Source organism: Pelodiscus sinensis, chromosome 4 (assembly GCF_052426305.1).
Source record: "Pelodiscus sinensis isolate ZL-2025 chromosome 4, ASM5242630v1, whole genome shotgun sequence".
Classification (NCBI taxonomy): Eukaryota; Metazoa; Chordata; order Testudines; family Trionychidae; genus Pelodiscus; species Pelodiscus sinensis.
Window position 1 is genome coordinate 23,989,149 of NC_143055.1, and position 24,581 is coordinate 24,013,729.

The 24,581-nt window shown below is 42.5% G+C and overlaps 1 protein-coding gene across 2 annotated transcripts in view; it reads right to left on the reverse strand.

The window, feature by feature from the left end:
- The window catches only part of MAN2B2 (mannosidase alpha class 2B member 2), a 41,956-nt gene that overhangs the window by 7,585 nt on the left and 9,790 nt on the right, over positions 1 to 24,581 (reverse strand). The window contains exons 1-12 of one of the 2 annotated variants that reach the window (XM_075930763.2): positions 19,679 to 19,784; positions 19,185 to 19,387; positions 16,046 to 16,218; positions 14,562 to 14,677; positions 13,333 to 13,510; positions 11,810 to 12,008; positions 8,487 to 8,677; positions 7,481 to 7,667; positions 6,086 to 6,219; positions 4,131 to 4,387; positions 1,705 to 1,896; positions 86 to 338 (exon numbers count right to left, since the gene is read on the reverse strand). In XM_075930763.2, coding sequence (XP_075786878.2) covers positions 86 to 338; positions 1,705 to 1,896; positions 4,131 to 4,387; positions 6,086 to 6,219; positions 7,481 to 7,667; positions 8,487 to 8,677; positions 11,810 to 12,008; positions 13,333 to 13,510; positions 14,562 to 14,677; positions 16,046 to 16,060 — 1,722 coding nt within the window. In that variant the 5' untranslated portion in view covers positions 16,061 to 16,218; positions 19,185 to 19,387; positions 19,679 to 19,784. Of the gene's footprint in view, positions 1 to 85; positions 339 to 1,704; positions 1,897 to 4,130; positions 4,388 to 6,085; positions 6,220 to 7,480; positions 7,668 to 8,486; positions 8,678 to 11,809; positions 12,009 to 13,332; positions 13,511 to 14,561; positions 14,678 to 16,045; positions 16,219 to 19,184; positions 19,388 to 19,678; positions 19,785 to 24,581 lie in introns of those variants that run through there. The other variant, XM_075930762.2, reaches the window with a different exon arrangement.

Here is a 24,581-nt window from a genome sequence, read left to right on the forward strand (position 1 = left end):
AACAACAAAAATCATTAACTGTGGTCAATATAATAGAGCATGAACAGGAAACATACTTGGTTTTGGATTATATCTTTATGCCTACCCGAGCCACTGCATTATTCACATACGCCTTGTATGGTCTCTTCTGCATCTGGTAGCCATTGTTGTCAGAATGAAGTGTTTGATTAGTGTTTAAATTTGTGCTTGTTCGGAGGATCGCCTCACGATTTAGTTCCAAAGGTCCAGCCCTGTATTCTTGCTCTATCCTGTGGCAAAGCAGTTTATCATCATAACCACTTGGTACACTGTAGATTCTTGAATATGCCACATACATGTAATCCTGAGCTGTTATATTCCTAAAAACCAAGAGGGTAAATAACCTGAAGTTTAGCAAGTAAAATTAATATCTGATTAGTAACATCAGGTCACAATTTTCATTAGTAGTAAACCTGCAGCACTTTGTCTGGATTTTATCTGCTTTGTGTAGCTAATTAAATGATTTTTAGCTCTTAAAATTTCAGAGAACCGGTTTGTATAAATGGAAGTTCTACAGTATTCACTGGTGTCTCAAGAATTGTGAATGTGTGGAGGTGTGTCATTCATTTTACTACATGTTCTTATTTTGGATTGCTTAAAATTATAGCTATTTTTCTGTCTTTTCTCCTGGAATGAAATAATATTATCTTGCTTTTGTTCTCATAGTCCCATAAGCACAGACTAAAGTAGTTAATTCTATTATCCAACTGAAAGTCAATCTAGAACATATTTACTTTCTAGTTGAATTACTACCCAGGCAAGTATGGTAAATAACAATTTAAACAATCTGTTTACATCTGGGGAAATAAGCCTGAGTTCAGTTTTCCCATATAAAGAACATTAATATATTTATATAAATACCATTTTATGTCTTCTATGTATACTGTAATACCAAATCTTTCTTGACATAATGAACAACCTTGTGCACTGCAATATCACATATAGTATGAGAAAATTTCAATAAATCCTCAGCTAATAAAAACATAAAAGGTAGCTGACTTGTAAATATTCTTAAGAAGAGAAAAACCAGCTAGGCATTCAGAGTTTGAAGTAAAGGGATGTGAATACCTCATTGTCTGAGATTCATTTCCCTCTTTTGTCCTTCATTAGTTCTTTTTCTAATGGACAGATAAGAACATAAGAACGGCTATATTGGGTCAGACCAAAAGTCCATCTAGCCCAGGATCCTGCTTGCTGACAGTGGCCAATGCCAGATGCCCCAGAGGCAATGAGCGGAACAGAGAATCATCAAGTGATAAAGCCTCTGTTGTCCATTCCCAGCTTCTGGCAAACCGAGGCTAGAGATGGCATCCCTATAAGTTTGTACTCTAATTTTAGACCTGTCAAAACTCAACTGACATAGGTCTCAGCACATGAACTGTTAACTTCAGCTCGTCTGAACATTGGTAAAAACAGTGGTCTAAGAGATACTTCATGTTAAAAACAAACAAACCCATGACTGAACACAGGACATTTCTAACTCTCCTCACCTCAACAACAAAACCACCATAGCATCATTAAACTAGGTACTTAACCAATCTCCTCTTCACCAGTCACATGTTAAACACAATCTACTGTGCAGCACCCATATGTGACTGTTCAGAGATGACTGTACAGGATTACCCTCACATGTGTAAGGAGGATGAAAAATTCAAGTGAGGTTCAATCACACCCAAAGACCTTTACCTGTAAAAATATTGCCTGATCTCTCTCACTAGGTTTCCAGAAACAATTTCCAGACCCACTGCTTCTGATGCGTCAACAGGCGATCCATTTGGGCTAAATAAGTAGTTGTCTGAAACAGGCCCCTTCCTCACATCTCCATTCACATGATATTCAAGAAACTTCTGAGTTACTTGGACGGTCTGGTTAGACTCCCTGTAAATTCATAAAGGGAAAGTGTATTATACAGATATACATTTTATAAGCATTATCTGCAAAGCTCTGTTGCCCAAGGAATGAGGATGGGAATCTGAGGAAATATCACTTTCTTTAGCTAATATGAATAATTAATTAAATAGGCAACTGGAGAGGGAGATAAGAGCAGCAAGGAAGGCAAGTGCCTCTTGTTAAATATTTGCCATCATAGAATCAACTGTAAATAGCCATCTAACAGTCACTGGCCTCCTACCAATTCACGGTAATTCCCAGTGTCATTCTGTACTTTCTGCTAATCTAGATCCGTGGTCCCCAACACGGTGCCCGCGGGAGGAGCGCCGGCCCCGCGGCACTCGGCGGGGGGGAGAGGGGGGGTTAGCGCCAGCCCCGGGCGCACGGCACTCGGCAGGGGGGGCACGCCGGCCCCGGGCGCGCGACACTCGGCGGGGGGGAAGCGCCGGCCCCGGGCATGCGGCACTCGGCGGGGGGGGTGGGGGGTGCGGAGCGCCAGCCCCGGGCGCGCGGCACTCGGCGGGTGGGGGAGCGCCGGCCCCGAGCGCGCGGCACTCGGCGGGTGGGAGCGCCGGGCCCCGGGCGTGCGGCACTTGGCGGGGGGGGGGGGGGGGGGAGCGCCGGCCCCCGGCGCACGGCACTCGGCGGGGCGGGGGGGGAGCGCCGGCCCCGGGCGCACGGCCCTTGGATGGGGCCCTGCCCCCGGGCGCGTGGCTATGCGGGGGGGCCTGCCCCCGGGCACGCGGCTGGGGGGGGGGCCTGCCCCCGGGCGCGCTAGTTTCCCCACCCCCTGGCACCCGGCGGGCAAACGGCCACGCCCCCTGGCGCCCAACAACCTCAAAAGGTTGGGGACCACTGATCTAGATATTGCTTAAGTTGTTGCCATTAGCGCAATCATTTGAAGTCTTATAAGAACAAGATTTGCTTATAAACCGGGGTCCAAAAGTTCTCATAAAATGGAAAGACAGGGGTTTGGCAGGAGTTACACTACAGAAAGCCCATAGGGGACAGCAAGGGGACAGAGATGGAGACTGGGACAGCTATAACCCAATTGGGCCAGGAGCGGCCAGGGTCGGAGAAAGGGACAGCTATCTACTTTGTACTTCAGAGAGTTTGTCTGTTTGTATGTGTGTCTATCTGTCCCCCAGCAGGGGGACATGCACCCTTCTCCTGGCTGTGCCCATTGGAGTTGCAGCAGCCATGGATAGGTGGTTATGTGGTGAGATAAGCCTGGGATTGTCCACTCTCCCCAGGGCAGCCTGCATATTGAACTCTTCACCCCCAACCCAGAACAAATTATTTAAATGAAGAAAAACAAAACTTATTTGAGTTAGGGACCTGAGCAACACCCAGTAAATCTTCTAGTTGGAGATATTTAGGAGCATGTTAGATTTTTTTCAGGGATGATTTAGATGGTGCTTGGTTCTGCCGGGAGGGCAGGGACTAGACTTGATAGCATTTCCAGGTCCCTTTCAGTTCTAGTAGTCTATAATTCTATAAATTAGGAGAGAGATGAGGCTCTCTCCCAAAATATTGGGGACACCGAAAAAGAAAGAAGCCAGGGCCAAAACTGTGAGCTTGACAGAAATGGCTGGCAGTGGCTTTGGGTGCAGCAGACTGGCTCGAAGTGTGGCAGAACTTGAGCTAAGTATGAACTGCTGAATTGTGATTATGGACTTCATGGTTGGGGCTCATTGAGAATTATTTTGTGATTAAGGACTATGAGGACTGCTTGAACTTTATTGGATATTAAACCAGCCCTGGGAAGAGGTGCGGTGAGTCACCTCAGAGACCGTGTGGAGCACTTCAGGATCGATGAGAGCAGGCTGCCCATAAAGCCACTAGATCGTAGTACATTATACAATCTAAGTGGGAAACCATAATATTTTGGGGGAAGTTCTATGGCCAGTGCTATACAGGAGATCAGACTAGGTGATTATAATGGTCCCTTCTGACCTTGGAATTATGAATCAATGAATATTACACTAACTACACAGACTCAGTGCCACAGTAAAAAAAAGGTCTAGGAAAAAGACCATTCAGTAGCTCACTTTACAAAATAAGTAGAAGGCAGAAGTTTTCAAATTCTTTGATTGTAAAGTACTCTTGTGAGTTGTTAACCCTCGGGGGATGTGTGATCAAGTACCTGGATTTCCTTTTTAAGAGTTTCTGTTTATCCTAAAATGCTGTTTAACTAAAATTAAAAATGCTGGTAGCCTCACTTGTCAGTAATGCTGTGCATCAGATTAGTATCTTGGTCCAACATCACGGTGTAGCAGTTATTAAGCACAGGAATCAGATGTCCACTCTGATGATCAGAATCCTTTATGACTTTTCGTCCATATTTAACTGATCTTGCAATGAATGCAGATTCCTTGTCAGCTGATGACTTAACACTGTATCTTCGGTAACTAAGACCACTTAGTGTGACAAGAATATACAGATCATAGGTAGAAGGGGATTCTGCTGAGCTTTGGATCTGCATGTTGAGAGAGAGAATGGTTGTGTATTTCACACGGAGCTAATTGGTATACGTCTAACACCTTCATATTTGTAAAGTCCCAGATGATACGTTTCAAGGAGAATTTCCAAATATGTCTACCTTTACAATTCAGAATTATGTTATTTTGTGTTGCCTTGAAAGAGGTTAGATATTTAGGTACCCCAAATTAAGATTCACAGTTTTGTTTGGGACTATATATTAGTGACAAATTATGAGATTAGATAATATTTTAACCAGGTCCTTGCCAGCATGAAACCCAAAACTATTGATTTAAACAAGTCCACCTTAAAATACCAATATAATTGGAAAAAATATAGCCTTACTTAAAACTAACAAAAAAGATTGATGACGGACAAATAATTGTAACCTGGGGAAGGGGAGGGGGGATTAAGTGTTCCTCGGAAGCTGTCAACACACTTCAAAATTGTGTTTTAAGTTACTGTTTCCAAAATGGTCTCCTACTTACCAGTGGGTTGTGGGAAGGTTTTGGATTGGTCACCATATGCAGGACTGAATTAACACATCACTAGGTCCTGGCCTAAACCACCATATCATTCATCCCGTCCAATGTGAATAGGTTTGCTCTCATTCACTCTATCACACTCATTCCACAGCAGTGGCTCCTGTCTTGTTTGCCTTCTCCGGACATTGTGACCTGGCACTCAGGGTTGCAATGCCAATCACGTTTAGCCCAATTGCCCATCCGCCATGACTGAGGGAGGATGGCGACAAACCTGATAGGCGCTGCAAACGCACATGCCAGACTGCAATGCTACTCACTTAAATTTGGCTCAACTGTCCCTCTACCATAAAGGAGGGAAGCCAGGTCTAACCTGAGTGATGGTGCAGTCTTGTTCAGCAAGTCCCCATTCCTGGAGGAGGGAGCCGGGCCCAATCCCACAGGACAGGAATTGCCACAGAGAGCGAATCTGCCCCTCACTCACCCAGTTCCACACACTGCTTCCTGGGACCACCCCTCCACATTGGGCTGGGATTAGGTTTGTGGTGCCAGGGTGGAGGTACATATATATAATCATGGGTCAAGTAAAAAGAAAAAATGCAGTTGGTGGGTCACCTTACTAAAAAGTTTGGGAATCATGGCTTTAAACTATCACTGTGCATCATATTAGTTTTTTAAGCGGAAGGTAAGTTCTGGACCTGTTACTAGTATAAGGAGAGAAGTCAAGATGAGAGGAGAGGAAGGTGTAACAAAGTAAAAGGAACTATGAAGGGCCAAAATTTGCTTCCCTCTTTCCCAATTTGTGCAAAGCACTGCAAAGGGTTTTTGGCAATACCTGGCCTTGTACTTTGATAACAAGTATGTTATTTTGTTTCCTTAATGTACCAAATAATTTCAAATCCTTAAAAAATATACAGGATCTTTCTCTCTGTTTTTTATATTATAGTTTCTGTTTTGGGAAAGAAAATCAGATCAGATAACTGATATTTATAGGTACAGTGCTTGATTATATGAGCAACTGGGGCAAAACCAATATAATCACATTGTTGTTTCTAATCTACAGGAAAACCTACCATGTCTTGCTAGGAGGGTGGGAGAACAAAAACAAAAACAAACACAAAAACAAGAACCACACAACAACCCTGAAAATGACTAATGAAAAACTGAGTTACAAAGAGAAATGCAATATAAACATTAACATAACCATACAGTACCTGTGCTGGTACAGGATGTCCCAATTCATCATACACACTGACTACCGAGTAGCTCATAGCCACAACAACAAAGGTAGTGATGTTCCATGCCAGGGGATTATAGACAATAATGTATTGTTCAACATTCTTTGTACCTTTTCACACACAAGTAAAAATACAGCTTCAAAAATAAGAAACAGTAATGATGCAAGGAATGTACCATGATTGAGCATTCAGATCTATATTTATAACACTTCCAAAAGACAATGCCCTTTTGGCATATTTTTTTTTAAATGTTTGACCCACAAAAAAAGGCCCAGAATTCAGAGAAACACATTTGATATTAATAGTAATTACAATAGGTTATCCACTAAGTGATGACAATACAAAGTTCTCTAGTTAAAGTCATACAGTCTAAGTACCAGTAGTGTTTTGCAGGATATGGTGTATAGGAAACCTAATTTCAGTATCCCATAAACTATGCACCAGTTGCTGCCCAAAGCACTGTTTTCATTCAACAATAATAGAAGTCTCCAAACCAAACTAACTTTTTTGAAAGGAATTCCATGATCTTCCTTGAATAAACTGGTTCTTAGAACATATTAATAAATTCTTGCATATCTGGCAGTAAATCACAAGGAAAACCTTCCATATAGTTGACTACCATACTAGACTCCTTCCTCCAGCTAAGAACAATACTTAAGAAACTGCCTCCCTCTCGTGCCATATTCTCTTTTGCCTTCAGATTTGTGCCCAGAATTTGGGGTCCAGTCTTGAGGTCTTTACTCACACAGAGCTCTGGGTCCCTAATGCACGTTCTTTGGTTTTGGGTACCCAAGACTTGGTGGATCAGCTACCTTGCTTGAATCAGGGTGGGCATTCTTGGTACGTGGTCTTTTCTAGACTTTGACTTACCATTAGAGCTAGGCATTCAGTTCCAAAGAGAGACAGATAGACACATGCACACATAGAAAAAAATTTCTGTTCATATTGAACTGGGAATTCTAAAACGTTTCAAAATTAGTTAGTTGAAGAAAAAGTCAGTTTTGGATCTCTTCCAGAGCAGGGATTCAAACATGGGTCTTCCATATCCTGGGTGACTGTCCTAACTACTGAGCTAAAAGTTGGAGAAAATGGGGATGGGAGTAATGATTGGCACTGCCACCACCATCTCTCCTTCTCTAACTATTTTGTGAATGGCCAAAAAAGAGTGTCAAACAGTTGCAAATAGTTTCATTCTTTAATCAAGGATTTGGGTTGACCAAAACGGCATTTTTTTGTTTAAGAAACTGTCCAAAAACAATCAACTTAGCCCATGTCTACTCACAATAATAACACTTCAACCATTTCCATTTGAGCATGAGACTATTCTACCCTTCATGTACCAAGCTTTAAAAAAAGATTTTCAGACATTACCTTGTTCTCCTGTGACTTCATTGTAAACATTAGAGTAGAGTTTTTCATTCTTGTTGGCACTGTCTGTGTCTAAGATTATGGATGCCATAAGTTTCTTCACGTTAAGTATTCCATGCATCAAGTGATTCACATACATGTCTTTTACCTTGGGTGATTCTGTGCCTGTTATACCATCATGGTGCTGAACCTTAGATAGAAAGGAGATTTATAAGTTACAATACACTTGAATTCCAAGTTTAGGGCTGTACTTGAATACTTTAAGTAACATGTGAGATCATTTAAAGTACTGCTTTCCTACAACTGTAATCACACATCTGCATTTTGACTACTCCTGAAGGGTAATAAATGAAGCATGATCGCCACAGATAAGACAGACAAAGATTTTCATCTTGGAATATTATAAATGTCTCTCTATAGAATCAGTAATCAGTCATAAAAAGTGAAATACATAAGGACAGATATTTTTTTCTGGGTATCATTTTAACCTTTAATTTTACAGCACAATATTTCTTCCACATTTGACTGCACCCGATGACTAGATGCTGCAGCATGTAAAGGGTTAACATGTCACAACAGGCTTTATGGCTGCTGAAGTCATAATATAAAAGGAAGGGGAAACTGGGTCAAAAAAGAGGAAGGGTGTATCTCTTCCTGGTTGGCTGAAGCGGGGAAAGCCTCTGAGGCTACTACCCAGTGTTTTTTACCGGGATGTTTACTTCATTATGTAACAATTTTGTGGCTAATAAAACAAGTTCTGAAGGAAAGGCTTTAAAAGAGTTGAAGTTTGTACCTTTGTTTGCCTTTCTAAGCTGGTGACACCTATCACTAGTGCATTTTTTTTCTCTCTTACACACTTGCCCCACCCCCCTCAACTCCAAGATGCATAAATGACAGCACATAACTACACAACTTGATTTGTGGGCACAAGTAGGTCCTTGACTGACTGCGTCTTATTAGTTGTGGGTAACAGTGTATATATTTTCCCAATAAAAATGCATAAGTTTACCTCAGAGACTGCCCACCTAAGACTGCGGAGCTGTTGTAAGGCCCAGAACTTGCAAAGAGAACCTGTTGGGTATTTCCGAACATACTGTGTGAAAAATGACTCTCCAGCATAGAGAAGTGAACTCGCTCTCCGTGCAATTCCTTTTAAAACACTGCGGGAAGTATAAAACCCAGTCCATGCTTGAAATGGCTCTATGAAGAATTTGAAACACATGACACACAGTTAAGGATTAAATACTTCAGCCCTTGATTACTCCATTTTTAATGAGTTACACTCTGCAACTATGCAAACTTCTCATCTGTAAAAGGCAACAGCTGGTAAAGAGAAAATAATGCTATGCATCAAGTGGAACAACTCAAAATGCCCTCCCTCTTAGGGATGTAAAGAGGTAGTGGGTTAACCAGAGCAGCCCCTGCCAACAGTGTGGTATGGCAGGCTCGTCCCCGCTGGCCGCAGCAGCCTATGGCACGGCAGGGACAGGGGACTGCTCCAGCAGTGTACTGCAGCAACCCAGTTGACTGTTAAACATAGTTTAACCGATTTAACGTATTAAACAGGTTTTTTCATCCCTACTCTCTCCACCTATTGACTGAGGAGTATTAAATAGACTCTACAAGGAAGCTACAGTACTTTATACTACAAGCCTAATAATCATATTGCTGATTTGAGGCAATCATCTATGACAAAAAAAATCTCTTCTTACTGAACTCAAGTTCCTATGAAACTGAACAAGACAAATGGAACAGGATCACTGGAGAACATTATATTTTTAATCAATAAAAGAAGGGCTTTATGATTGTTAGTTACTGTTAATTATGCACCATGAAAACAGAATGAGCTTCAATTTCACTTCCTTGGCTGGAACAGAATGTATGATATGGTAATAGTCTTTCAGGGCTAGTGTTAGACTACAAAAGTGCATCAACAGATGCCCTCAAGTGGTCAAACAGGAGAATTTCTATTATTTGCTTGTGCTGCTCATAGCAGAACATGTGGCCATACAAAGTGTGCAGTTATTTGAATATATATAAGGCAGTTTGGGCACTGTAATATAGTATATAAAATTGCTGTTGAGCATAGACAGATGAGAGAGGAAAGCCTCCCCTGACTACAGGCAAACAGGATGAGAACACCTCCAGGCAAGCCAGAATTGCCCATCATGGAAGTTTATTTAAAAAAAAAAAGGGGGGGGGGGGGTCCTGTAGCACCTTCAGATGTGAAGAAGGTGACAGACAAAGATCTCCTAGCACATGGGGATCTCCTAGCACATCAAATTCTGCCATGCCTAATGATAAAAAGGGTGCACCATGGTTGAGCAATTCACATCAATGAAGATAACTTTAGTAAGTTTTGAGATTATGTATCTGTCCAGCACTCCAGAGATAGAGGGGGCCAAAAGGATTAGTGAACTACTTTAAAGTGGTAGACACAAATTCAGACAGTGGCACTCTTGTTATGTATAAGTGTATCAGAATGAATATATTTGTACAAGGAAAATGGTATTGGCCACTGTTGGCAGGCCTGATACTGGGCTAGATGGACTGTTAGTCTGACCCAGTATAGCCATTCTTATGACAACAAAATACAAATACTTTTGGCCCTTTTGGACACCCTGCGTAATTCCTCCTCTCTGTATCTATATTTATAGATCCCACCCATGTCCTCTCTTTGCCATCTCTTAGTCAATCTGTGCATACCTAGTTCCTCCAACCAGTTTTTATGGCACTATTTCTCCCATCAGCTTTGTATCTTTGCGTGTTTTTCAGTTTATCACTTTCTCTTCTGTGTCATGAAGCTCAAAGCACACTAAGTAGAGAGAGAGTGTGATTTTTTTTTAGGCAGTACAATCAGCTACCAATGCTACCTATAAAGACAGATGAATTTCCTCGATCCATGTTACATCAGTGTAAATCTGATGAATTCGGTGGACTTACTCCAGATTTACACTGGTGTAATAAAGCAGGATCCCTTACCAAGAGTTCACAATTAATCATCTTTCTTATTTACTAAGACCTACTGCAGTAAATACACCAAAGAGCAGAACAACTTTAAACTAGTTTTTATATATTATATACTAACAACAGCATTGCATTACATGCTTATGTTTAGTGCACCTATAATCACTATTTATTCCCCATATACATGTATGTGTTATTGTTTGCTAACCAGTTTTCAGTTTGTGATTATGCCTGGTATTATTGCTTCTTCACCACATGAAATCTTGCATCCACTCATTTGTTCTAAACTCTGCAGGCCCAATCCACAGTATACTGTTTTCCCAAATCTCTGATTGGGATCATCAGGGAATCTGAGTAGTGCATTATTTACTCTACCTTTCAGGTAATCAGAGAATCATCAACAGTGGTGCATGAGCAGACACAGATAGATCCCAAACCTAATTCTTCCTGGGGTTTGCCTTTCCTGACACTCACATATAAAAGACAAACTTCAAGCTAAACTTCCCTCCCAAGCTATGTTCCCTCTAAGATTTTCCAACCATGAGCTGAGCGAATTTTGGCTTGTGCGCAATACTGAGGTCATGTGCACTGATTTGGATGTGTGCCACTGTGGCACCCAATTTATTCTCACACACGTTCCCAGACCCTGCCCCTCTGGCCATACGGCAGGCCCTGTTCCCAGCCGCCGAAGCAGACACATACACCCCGCCATGTGGCAGGTCCCATTCCCAGGCCCTGGCCCCTCCTGCTGGCAGCCCCAGCCACCAGAGAAGAAACCCTCCTCCCCTGCCATGTAGTATATTCCGTTCCCAGCCGCTGGACCAGACCCAGCGACCCCTGGGCCATGTGGTAGGCCCCATTCTCAGTCCTGGCCCCAGACTCTCTTGCCACGTGGCAGTCCCGGTCACTGGACCAGGCCTCCCCACTCCTGCCATGCAGCTGCGGTAGGTACCATCCCCTGCCCCAGTAGCTCCTTCACCACACCGTCTCAGCCAGCCTCACTCACCAGTGCAGCCACCGGCTGCGAAAGTACTGCTGTATGGCTCTACAGAGGAGGTCGGTGGGGGAAGAATTTTTTGTGCGTGGTCGTGCAGGCATGCACTTTAACAGGAACTATGCTCCCAAGCCATAGTTTTCCTTTCAGGATTCCTTGGACTCCATCCCTCCTTCTTGCTGCCTCACAAGACATTCCAACACCTATTATATTTGAGAACTGGGGCTGAGAGACCCCACCAAATCTGAGCGTGTGACTTAGGGGAAAAAGCTCCTAAGGCTCCTGTCACACTCGGTTATGATAAATTAATCCTATTGCCAGCTACTGTTATTCAGCAGTATACACAGTGTATAACAACATATTATTATTACCTGTTGAATATGGAAGAAAGTCTCGATCATTCCGAATGTCCCATGTGAGGTTTCTGTTGTACACTGCCTGGAAGTAATCACTGACAGTGGAATACTGGACCGTCACTCCGAATTGATCAGCATGCTTATTAATATAATTTAATAATGGGTCCATGTTGGAGTACTGAACCGATGCATTAAAGAACTGTTTGTCACAGCCCTGCAATTCAGAAAATAACACACCTATGTGATTAATAAGTGATAATCAGAGTCCAAGAGATTAAGGTTTGAAGAGACCATCAGATCATCTAGTCTGATGTCTCTGTATATTCCAGTCTACTAACAACCACTTCCCCAGAGGATCCTAGCTAGTGACCCACAGGTTATTAATTTCCATGACGAGATGGTTTAACAATGTTTTTATATTACAATTCTTATCCACTGTACAACATTGTTCTTCCTTCTGAGCTTATCTACATAAACCAGTCAAAAATTCAGGGCCCAAGTAGCAAGAATGGGTTGGGTGATTCAAATAGGATAACTGACAACCCACTGGTCAATTAAAAGTTATTACTTCACCCATCTTGTCTCTCTAATATTCTGGGACCCTCACAGCTACAGCACCACTGGCCATCTGGCATGACTGACAGGAATGAAGTTAGTTTACACTGCATAACTCACAAGAACATGCATTTCCTTGGTAGGGGATTTGCCCAGTGTGTCTATCTGATATCTGGTAAAGATAGTTTTCTGTAAGTTCTCTGGGTTTGTCTTCACTACGGAATAAATCAGAGCTGCTGCTACTAATACAGTGGTGTACATTTAGAAGGTCTGGTGATGACGCAACAAGTCAATGGGAGAGCATCCCCCACTAACATAGCATAGTGTAGATACCGCTACAAATCAATCTAAGCTGCTTCAGTTTGCACAGAATCATGAATTCGCCCTAAATCAGTGAGGGTATGTCTACACTACCACCCTAGTTCGAACTAGGGTGGTAATGTAGGCATACCGCACTTGCAAATGAAGCCCGGGATTTGAATTTCCCGGGCTTCATTTGCATAAGCCGGCCGGTGCCATTTTTAAATGCCGGCTTGTTCGAACCCCGTGCCGCGCGGCTACACGCGGCACGGGCTAGATAGTTCGAACTAGCAAGCCATTCCGCACTATCTAGCCCGTGCCGCGTGTAGCCGTGCGGCACAGGGTTCAAACAAGCCAGCATTTAAAAATGGCGCCGGCCGGCTTATGCAAATGAAGCCCAGGAAATTCAAATCCCGGGCTTCATTTGCAAGTGCGGTATGCCTACATTACCCCGCTAGTTCGAACTAGCGGGGTAGTGTAGACATACCCTGAGGTTTCAGGATTTTTTATGCTGCAAAGTCATTTTAGGTTTGGAAAGTGCCCCAAAGTAGCCGATGACAAATACACATCCCCACCTTTCAATCCTGCTCTTCTCTGAAGAACCTTCCTAGAGCTATCCTGATCATGAAAGAATATCATTTACTAGCACAGTTTGTCTTTAACTTCTAAAGCGATACCCTTACCCATGGCCAGAGGACATCAGCAGTTTGGAACCATGCTGCCCTCTTTTTAATGTTTGCCACCATGGTCTCTGCATAAAGGTGAATGTTGGCATCTGTAACAGGGACACTCATATCTGGATAAACACCATCTTTTGGCGGATCTGGGAAAACTGCAATTCCATTCCAATAGAACCCAGACCTAATTGGAAAAAGAAAGCAATACACTACAAACAGGACTTCCACTACAAGCTGGGGAAAAAATGATAAAGTCATGCCTGGATGTAAATCCAATTTGGCACGAGAATTCAGTAGGACAGTTGCAGCTTACACTGGTCCTCAGTGTTTAGTTTCTATTACACCCATGTGATTTTATGGGCCCAACTAGTGATGACTAGTATAAAATCCCTGAAAATTTAAGCTGTAGGAGGAGATATATATGTCCGATAATAGATGTATTTGGCCGAGCTACAAGAGCCTGGAAGTCTTCTTGTCCTGACCCTGCTTTTCCTTAGAAAAATGTCATTTGCTGGCTAAAACAGAGCATGAAAGAGATTGTAGGATTAAAACTAAGGTTTTGTTTTAATGTAAGAGTTCTTAAATACTTCCATAGCATGGTCCATATGGCAGATTGTAAGCCATATTTATCGAGAAGGGGTTCATTTCTTGATCCATGTAGTTTACAACCTATCACAGGGTTTCATGTTCTGTCACCATCAATGTGAGCGCCTTCCATTAAAAACCTAACAGTCACTTCTAAGGTCAAGAATGAAGAATAAAGATTCAATCCTGTGAAATGCTAAGCACCTTCACCTCCTATTGAAGCCAGTGGTGGTTGAGGGTACTTAGCAACTTGCAGAATTGAGCCTTAAGAGTCCAGCCACCTTTTAAGCCTAATACAAGTCTCTGCAAAAAAGAGAAAATGCAAAGTTATCTAAACAGTATAACCTCAGAAGCCAGCCAGTCATTTGCCTAAAATCCTAAGGACTTGTCCTCATGTTCAGTGTGGCAGCTGTGCCACTGCAGCACTTAGGTGAAGATGTTCTTACACTGATGGGGAGAGGTCCTCCCATCAGTGTTATCAACCTCTCTGATATGTATGTAGCTATGTCAACAGGAGAGGCTCCTTTTGACAAAGCACTATTTGCATGAGGGGTTAGGAAGGTAGGATTTTTCAAACCCCCTGAGCGATGTAGTTACGCTAATACAGGTCTGAAGTACCAGTATTTCTGCAGAGTCTGCAGCATTCAAACCTGTTTGAAAAGGATATTTGCGGTGGGGTGCAGTAGCTGTACTGATCCATAACATGAGTGAAGATCTCATCATTTTCAGATAAGGAGGGAGAGCCCCTCCATACAAACTGAAGTTTCTAGAAAAGACAAAAAGAAATACTACAGAAAAAGAAATCACCATAAGACACCAAACCTGCAGATACATAGAGCACTATAACGACTGACATTTTAGGACTCCATTTTGCACTCCTTTATATGAACACGACTCCCACTGGCTTCGATGGAAGTTGTGCACATGTAATAGATTTGGGCTGGCGTGCCAGCCCTGCTATAATCAATGAGAGTTTTCCATTGAAGAGGCCCAAGAGATAAAATCCTGGTCTAGTGAAGTCAATGGGGCTACGTCTAGACTGGCCACATAAGACGGAATAGGCATGCAAAGCAGGCAAGTCAGAATAGGGAAATCCGCGGGGGATTTAAATATCCCCTGCGGGATTTAAATAAACATGGCCGCCGCTTTTTTCCCAGCTTGGGGAAAAGCCGGAAAAGAGCATCTAGACTGGCGCGATCCTCTGGAATAAAGCCCTTTTCCGGAGGATCTCTTGCAAGTAGGAATAAGAGATCCTCCGGAAAAGGGCTTTATTCCGGAGGATCGCGCCAGTCTAGACGCTCTTTTCCGGCTTTTCCCCAAGCCAGAAAAAAAGCGGCGGCCATGTTTATTTAAATCCCGCGGGGGATATTTAAATCCCCCGCGGATTTCCCTATTCTGACTTGCCTGTTTTGCATGCCTATTCCGTCTTATGTGGCCAGTCTAGACGTAGCCTGGGAGTTTTGACATTGAAGCCAGAATTTCACCCAGCCTTCATGTAATCTGGCAAGATTCTTCCTTCAGTACATGTGTGCAAGCCCTTACTTCAGGGGCATCATCTTGTGTAGCTGAGGGTGGACTATGGCCCAACATAATAAAAAACAAATTTGGTATATCTGGGAGCTTTTGATCAATATCAGAACTGGATCAGAAGGGCTTAGTTTTGTGAGTGATCTACAAAGTTCCCATACATATTTTATCACAACTTTTGTTCATAATAACTATCCAACAGTTTTACAAGCATTAATAAATTTAACTAAATATTCTTGGTATCAGTAAGCACTTAATGAGAGTTTAAAAAAGAAAAAGGAGCAAAAGAAAGACTCACTTGAAGCCTGAATTGCCATTTAAATTAACAGCGTTATGTTGCAATCTCAAGGTTACCGCTCTTATGACTTCTCTACTACCCACTATTTATTGTGTGTGTTTTTAAGATTAGAATAAATTCCTTTGTCAAGAGATCATGACAAAGTTATTAACAGAGCACAGGCTCACAAATATTGTCACAAACAGTCCCTTTTCTTTACATGAGAATAATCTACACTTTTTTTCTTGCTAAGATAAGAGACAGGCTTCACTTAAAGTCAGAGTTCACATAAAGTTGCAAAAGGGAGCTTGCATGCCAAATATTGGTTACCTTGGTTTTCTGCATGGTATCCTTCTCATCATAGTCAATACGAGAGATAAGGTGGGCATTGAATCCAGCAAGAGCAAAAAGAGTAGGTGTTGTAGCTGAAGCTCCAAAGGGATCGACATGCCAAGAAAACTGAGGCCTTATCCCAAAGGTTTCATACAAAAATCCATGGCCCTCTGCAAAGTAGAATTTGTTTTTTTATTCATAACACATCTGTTCATTTTACAAGTTGAATTGGCATGTGGCACTTTAACCAAGACCAATGAAGATTTTTTTTAAAAAAAATTCAAATACACCTGAAGTTTTGAGAAATTTAACAAAGCCAAAAAGTTCATAGCAGGAACGTGCACACTGGTGGTATTTGTTTTTCTATACCAAGTACAACTTCATTAAAAGTTAATGAAAAGAGATGATGATTAGATACAGGCCCAGAAGATAGTGATAGGAACCAGATTAAGTTCAGGGTAAATTTCAGGTCCACATCCAAATCAATATGGTAAGCTGAGTTTGTATTAGACTCTGCTGAAATTATGCAAACTGTTCTCATGAAATTTCAGCCAGAGATCACGAAGAAAAAAAAAAAAACACATCTGGGTTTGGAGCCACACATTGATGTCTCTCTCTAGTCCCCAATACAAACAAAAATACCCAAATTATGTCCACTGAAATTAAATGAATATAAAATACCCAGAGTCATTTCTATTAGTTTTAGGTTTAGTACTCATCTTTCCACTTATTAAAACATAAAAGCTAAATTGTCCCCTTCATAATCTGGCTCTGCTTCACCCTGCAGTGGGGAGCCAGCGCTTGTGCTCCAGCCCCCGGGGACGTGCTGAGACTCAGAGGTTCACTGCAGGGCTCATGTCAGTTTGCCCTGCTGAGGTGGGAAGCCCCAGCCTCACTCCACTGGCCAGATCAAAGTAAGCCAGGAGAAGCTGCATCTGGCCCACTGGCCATAGGTTCCCCATCCCTGCTTTAAGCAGAGTAGCAAAATAGCCAAGAAGTTAGTGTAAAAACAACAGAACAGTGTTACAGAAATGCAAGATTGTCATTTTATAGTTTCTAATTTTGGAAATGCTTTTAGAATATTTGACAATATAATCATTTTCTGTTTCACTGCGGAGAGATCTTATTCTGGGCTTTCAGATCACTGCTAATTTAATTATGAAACATAGGGACATATTTTGTTTTTATTTCATCTTTCCTAAGCCTTATGATTCTTGCCATGTAAGCAGTGTTAGTAAAGGCTTTCAGTTTCATTCTTGGACTGAAACACATTTCTAGGGTTACCAGACGGTTGCAAAAAAATACCGGACACACTTGATCTCAGATGGGGGGGTGGGAGGGGCTGGCCGGGAGGAGGTCGGGGGAGCGGGGCTGGCCAGGACAGATCTTGGGGCATGTGGGAACAGCCAGCGGGGAGCGGAGCTTGCTGAGAGGGAGATGGGGGGAGCGGGGCTGTCCAGGGGAATGGGGCTGTCCAGGAGAGATCTTGGGGGTGGGGGGGGGGGGGGGAACAGCAGGCAGGGAGCAGAGCTCGCTGGGAGGGAGGAACCAACCAGCAGGGAGGGGGAACCAGCCAGGGGGTCTGGCCCAGGCGCACGCAGATCCCGGGGTGCTGCCTGTCCTGTGCACAGGCAAGTCCAGCCCCGCGGATTCCATCCCCCTCCTCTCTACTGTGTAGTTGCATACTGCCTGGCTGGTGGACACGATCACGCAGTGTGAGCATGTCTACCAGCCAGGCAGTATGCAACTACGTACTGATACTCATGATCAAGGGTTACCAAGCGGCGGCGAGCCCCGCTCGCCAGCCGCGTGGAACCGCATGCTGCAGCCGCGTCGGGCTAAAATCTCCGGCCATTATTGGTCGAACCCTGCTCCTGATAATAATAAAACTTAAATAGAAAATTTGTTTCCTGGACAGAAAGCCCAAATACCGGACTGCCCGGTTCAAAACTAGACACTTGGCAACCCTATACATTTCAGAAGGTAGTCTCCTAGATTTTTCTCTTTAACACATTAGCTAAGAGAATACTGGTATAGTGTGAATGAGGTGGTTGTGATCCAATTAACTATGTAGACAGGAGAGCACTTGAAAATCAGCTCCTAAATTCCAAGACAAACTTAGCAGATAACACAGAAATGCTTGTGTGGTTCAGGTTTAGTCACATGGGCAAGGACTGATCAGGCAAAATGGAGGATCTGGGGGCGGGGGGGGGGAGAGAAGAGTGACATGTGATGCTAATCTTTTTTAGGAACCAAAACATACTCATTTCATTTGCTCCTGTGAAAATAGCTACAAAACCTGCACTTCCCATTTAAAAAGTTATATGCATATACCCATGCACTGAATAAAATATGGATTTTAGAAACACTTATTAAATCCCACCCCAAAAGAAGTGTTAACTGAATATCTGGCAAGAGGCGCCTTTTGGTCAAACTTAGTGTTTATTTTGGGACAAACCCAAGTTAACTAACTTTGTCCAAAGGATCTCCACAGAAGTCCAAGGAAAAGGAATCTTTGTTTTCATTCCTTCATTTTCTCCTAGAGCATAGTGACCTCAATGGAATGCAATAGCAACTGCTGTTCTTTGTGTTTCTTGTAAATATTGATGCAATGGGTTCTGGCCAGTGGTTCTGTGCAGTCAGACCCATCAGGCATAAAAAAGCTGCTCCGTTGGCCCTCACCAAAAATGTATGCTGCCACAGAGAAAAGTCCCACAGCACACTGCTCTGAAGTGAGCAGGGATGCCAATTAGTCACCATTGTTAGCTGGAATAATTCCATCTCAAGTCTCTTGCCCGGTCCCCACTGAAAAACCTGGATGCTTCCCATGAGTTATTTTGGGTATTTGCAGTGCAATGGGGGAAAGGATGTCTTTCCTTCAGGAACATTACCAATAACAGTCAATTCTAAATACTAGAGGGACTTTTTAGCCTAGCAGGAGAGGGCATAAAAAGATCCAATGTCAGGAATTGGAAGCTAGAACACTTGAAACGAAAATATGAGGGAAGTTGTTAAGAGTGAAGTTAATTAATAGTTGGAAATAGTGGATTCTTAGTCACACAAAGTCCTTCATTTAAGCTCAGATATGTATCTGAATGTTCTTGCAAGTAAATGGAGTGGGGCTGCGTCAACTTACATTCATGGGAAGACAGTCAAGGACAAGCTGGACAAAAGTGATCTTTCTGAAAGATGTGCTCTAGTTCAGTCATAAAGATGCAGCAAGTATAGATGCAATTCTCCTGTCTCTGTCATGATGGAGATCCAGATTATGGCAAAGAAGTCCACTTATTTTGTATGTATTTGTTTAATAAATTTCAAATGTATATCTTCATCTGAAGTCTGTTCTTGGGAACCAAGGATTTTGTAATCAGTAAAATGGCCCATGTTCTAACAGTATATAATAGAGATCAACAAAATTGCAAGCCAATTTACAATGATCTTCCAGTATGTTGGAGTTTGAGAGAGTGGAGGTTGTACTTTTTAAGCAAAGAACCTTATAGTAAGTTTACCATAAAGTAAATATTAATTTTTACAGAACCATGAGCCAGCTCTTAAAGACCTAGGAAATAAAATTAATTTAGAAAAAAAATATAATCATGAAAACTAAGAGTTAACATCAAAGAAACATGCCTGTTAACTGTAAAATTTGGTCATCAATTTGTGTCACAGCTTCATCATGCATCACTTGACCTCCAATTATGAATTCTAGTCGCCCTTCTTGAAGTAACTGATGTACCTACAATATAGAATATACAGAAGGCAGATTATAAAATTACAAATTTCAATCTTTATCACTGTTATAAATACAGTCCAAGACTTCTCATGTTATCCAAATGTGACATATGTCAAATCTCTTGCAAGCAGAGAATAGAGGATGGTGGGGATATAGACGGAGAATTAAAATTGTTTTGATCCATCTCTGATTATAGCCATTAATGGGACTACGTTTTTGGAATCCAGTTATATCTCTGACCTTCATAACATCCCCTAGTACTGAATTCCAAAGCCTGTGTGTTGTATGAAGTACTTCCTTTTGTTTGTTTTAAACCTGCTGCTTATTAATTTCATTGCTAGTTCTTGTGTATCTCCTCTAGTAGGGTCCGACAAGGGTCTGTCGTGGGTCTGGTACTAGTCAATATTTCCATTAATGATATGGATAATGGAGTGGCATATATGCTTATAAAATGTGTGGCTGTCTCAAAGATTGGAAGTTTTAGTGGGTAGCCGTGCTAGTCTGTAACTGGAAAAACGTAAAAAACAACAAATAGTCTTGCAGCATCTTAGAGACTAACAAAAATGTAGATGGTATCATTAGCTTTCGTGGGCACAACCCACTTCAGATGAAGTGAAGTGGGTTGTGCCTACAAAAGCTAATGATACCATCTACATTTTTTGTTAGTCTCTAAGGTGCTGCAAGACTATTTGTTGTTTTTTACGTTTTTCAAAGATTGGAGGAATTCCAAGCACATTGGAAGACAGGACGATATTTCACAATGAATTTGACAAATTGAAGAACTGGTCTGAAATCAACAGGATGAAATTCAATAAAGAGAAGGACAAATCAAATGTGCAACTACAAAATAGGGAATAACTGGCTAGGTGATAGTCCTCCTGTTAATAAGGATGTAGGGGTTAGAGTGGATTCACAATTTGCATGAGAGTAAACAGTGTGATGCAACTGTGAAAAAAGCTAATATAATTCTGGGGTGTACTAACAAGAGTGTTGTAAGAAAGACATGTGAGCCTCAGCACTAGGGAGTCCTTAGTTGGAGTACTGTGTCTAATTTTGAGCACCGCACTTTAGGAAAGATGTGGACAAACTGGGGAGAGACTAGAGGAGAGCAACCAAAGTGACAAAAGGCTTAGAAAACCTGACTTACTAGGAAAGGTTTAAAAACCCTGGGCACGTTCAGTCTTCAGAAAAGATGATAGAGGGGACCTGATAATAGTCTTCAAATACATTAAGGGGTGTTATAAAAAGGTCAGCGATCAATCAAGGGTGGATTTACCATGAAACACTGCTGTGGCTCCACACTGGAGCAGTAAAGCAAAGAAAACAAATGTCTCATTGTCCAGCTTTATGATATATGTTTATTTTTCTGGTAATGGACAGAAGATATGTAGCCAGCACCTGAAGGCAAGGACAAGTCAAGAGTGAAATTGAATGACCAATTTTAGGAACATTTAACATGCAACAGATTAGGGATGCAAGTGACTAGTAGACTATCCGATAAGCAAAAACTTATCAGAGGCAGCAAAGGAGTGGGGTGGGGAGGGGAAGGGAAGAACAGGAGCCAGTGCTGGGAGGAGCTAGCTTAAAATCCATTTCTCCCTAGTACCGTCTCTGCGGGGCACAGGAGAGGCAGAGGGGCAGCAGGGACTAAGCATGAGCCAGAAATAGCTCTTAATACATTTAAAAGGCTAAAGCACAGCAGGAGGTCTCAGCGTGAGTGGGACAGCTGATTACCGGCTCATGCCAGGTTCCCCCCATTGTGCACCAGCCTTTTAAGTGTGTTAAGAGCCTGTTGGCTCTTAATACACTTAAAAGGCTAACGCTGAGCAGGAGGGACCCAGCCTGAGCTGGGACAGGTGATTCCCCGCTCACACAGGGTCCCCGCTGCTGTGCACTGGCCTTTTAAATTCATGTTTTAAACCTGCTGCTAACCCTGCTGTGGTTCCTCAGCTTATCGATTTTCAATTGAAAATCCGTCGACTAGTTGATTAAACTAAATGTAACATCCCTACAACAGACCCTGGAAAACAATTGCCCTGTCTATACTTGACTTAATGGACTTTTCCTCACACAAAAGGGAAAGGGCAGGGCAGAGATGCTTAAAAACCCCAGAAAGAAGAACCAACTAGGGAGGAGTCAGGGGTGGGTGCTGAGGCAGTTCAGTATGGGAAAGACTGTCATGTCAACAAGGAAGATTTAGGAAATTTTTTTTGAACAATAAGGGTTGCTAGCGGAACAAAACTCCACAACAGAATGTCTATCGCAGGGTGGGGTACGCGTACCCCCAGGGGGTACAAGAAACTTGTCAAGGAGGTACGGGGAATATTTGGTAAAGAACTAGGTTATCCTAAACTGAAATATTTCAAAAGTAGTAGTGTTAGTGAAAAAAGTTTTGGATTCTAGAGTCTAGAATTTATATCCTTTCATATTGAATAGGGGGTACGGGAGAGTTTACTAAAAGCCAAGGGAGTACGGGGACCGAAAAAGGTTGGGAACCCCTGGTCTAACTGGTAGTTTTAAAAAAAATCAATCACAGGGATCACACAAATACCTGCCAAGTCTAATCTTTGTGTGCTTGATCCTACCTCAACAATGTGGGCTGAACTAAATGACCTCTCAAGGCCCTTTCCAACTCTACATTTCTAGGAATCTAAGTTTTTGCTCACTTTCCAACTTTTTGCTGCTTTGGTTGAAGTGTTAGATATCAGCTTTGTCGATAATAACAATAATGCAACACTGCTGAATCTTAATCAATGTTCTCTTTTGTTTTGTGTACAAATTACCATTCTTTCTTTCTATAGTCCAATTATTTTATATTCCCAAAGTATCACACAGATCTCATACAGTTGCCATAGGTGATTAATTCCTTTTTTATAAAAAAGAGATCTGATGTACATATGGAGTTATTTCATCTGTAGCAGTTTGGGATATCTTATTAGAAACAAAGGTGTTCCTTAATCTTTTTTCTATATACAGTAAAACTCCAATTGTCCAGCATCCAGTGGTCTGACACCCTGATAGTCCAGCACCAACTGGAATCCAGAAGTGCTCCGGCCAGCCGGACAATTGGAGCTGCCCAGAGGCAGCGGCGAAGATGGGGCAAGAGGCAGATAGCCATTTAAGGCAGGCAGGCAGGCAGTCGGCAGGGAACGGCACGGCGAGGGGCCAACCCTCTGCTGTGTTGTGGGGAGGCGGTGGAAGCCCCGTGCAGCTGGCTTGCAAGCAGTGAAACTTGTAAGCAGCAGCGGCGGAGAGGGGGCAAGAGGCAGGCAGCATTCCCCATCAACACCCCCACCCCTGCCCACCCGTCTTAAATAGCTGCCTGCCTCTCTGCCGCTTGCAGGCCGGCTGCGCGGGGCTTCCACCCCTCCCTGCAACACAGCGGAGGGTTCGCCCTCCCGCCCCCAACGCAGTGCGGGGCCTGGTAAACCTGTCACAGCACCCCGCCGGAGTACCTCCCGATACTTCAGCATATCCTATAATCTGGCACCCCTGGGTCCCAAGGGTGCCAGATTATCGGAAGCCTACTGTATTCTAGTTTAAAATTCTTAAGTATATTCTAAAATCTGCCCAAGAAAAAACATTTACAGATTCTATTGCTACTGGAAATTGGAAGCATCTGCCTCTTTAATCAACCACAACTTGAGTACAAATTTTAACAAACGTGTAAAATATGGGAAAAACTTGATGATAATCTGGTTCCATTCTACCCAAGATAAATCATAAAGCTGCTATTATCTGAATTTTAGTACAGTTTTCTGAATCATTAGATTAGCTTTGAAGTCCCAGGTACCATCAAGCACTGTCCGTTTGAACATATATTTTGCTCTCTACCAACTAAAAATCTGGCATGCAGTGTTCTAGTTCCACAGCTATTACATTTCTCTCCCCAGGATCTTTTGAGTAAATGCCCCAATCTCTGTTCAGCTGTGATGCCACTGTCAATTTTGGTTATAGTCATTCACAATACTGTAACAGTGCTTTAGGGCTGGACCATTTGTAAATTAGTTCCAGCTGAATGTGGCAACTGATTAGTATGCTGGGAAGCCAGATAACTGATATCTGGTCTAGGCATTGAACTGCCTCTTGATCTGCATGAAAAGCATCTGAGGCTATCACTGCTCTTTTGGAGGGCATGCCCCAAAGAGATACTTTTGACCCAGAATTCTGGGCATGGAGTTTTGTGGAACTACACAGAGGTTACAAATATGTTTTAAAATATTATTAAGTTAAATGACACCCATCCTTAGACACACAGCACCTCCAAATCTGTACTGGCCCACTCTTGTACTTGCCAACATTTTTTTTCTTTTGGTGGGAGGGTGGGAAAGCAGCAAGGGAGGACTTATTCTGAGCCCAGCTCTAAGTCCAACATAGACTTCTGAGCAATTCAGTTTATTTCCCGTTGCTTATTTCCAAATACTCCCAGGAAAGAGCTGTTTTCATCATTCCAAATGTACTGCTGTGTACTGGCCAGGATCAGTCAAAAGAACATGTGTGATGTACCCCTCTTCCCTGCCATGCTTTAGAAAATGGACGCCGACATGCCTAACTCAAAGGTGCTTTGAACAAATTGTCTCATGTAACCTATCAATCTTTGTATCATAATCCACTGGATCTGTTTATCTTATTTTGGTTTATGTATCATTCTTGTATGTAAAATTAGACATGAAGTATGGAATGCTTTATGGTTTTAAATGTGCCAAGGAAAGACACTAAGGGTATTTCCAATGCTGGGATGCCTCAATGTATGGCCAATCGTATGCAAATAGCCTTTTGTCCTTAAGTCTTAGCTGTGCT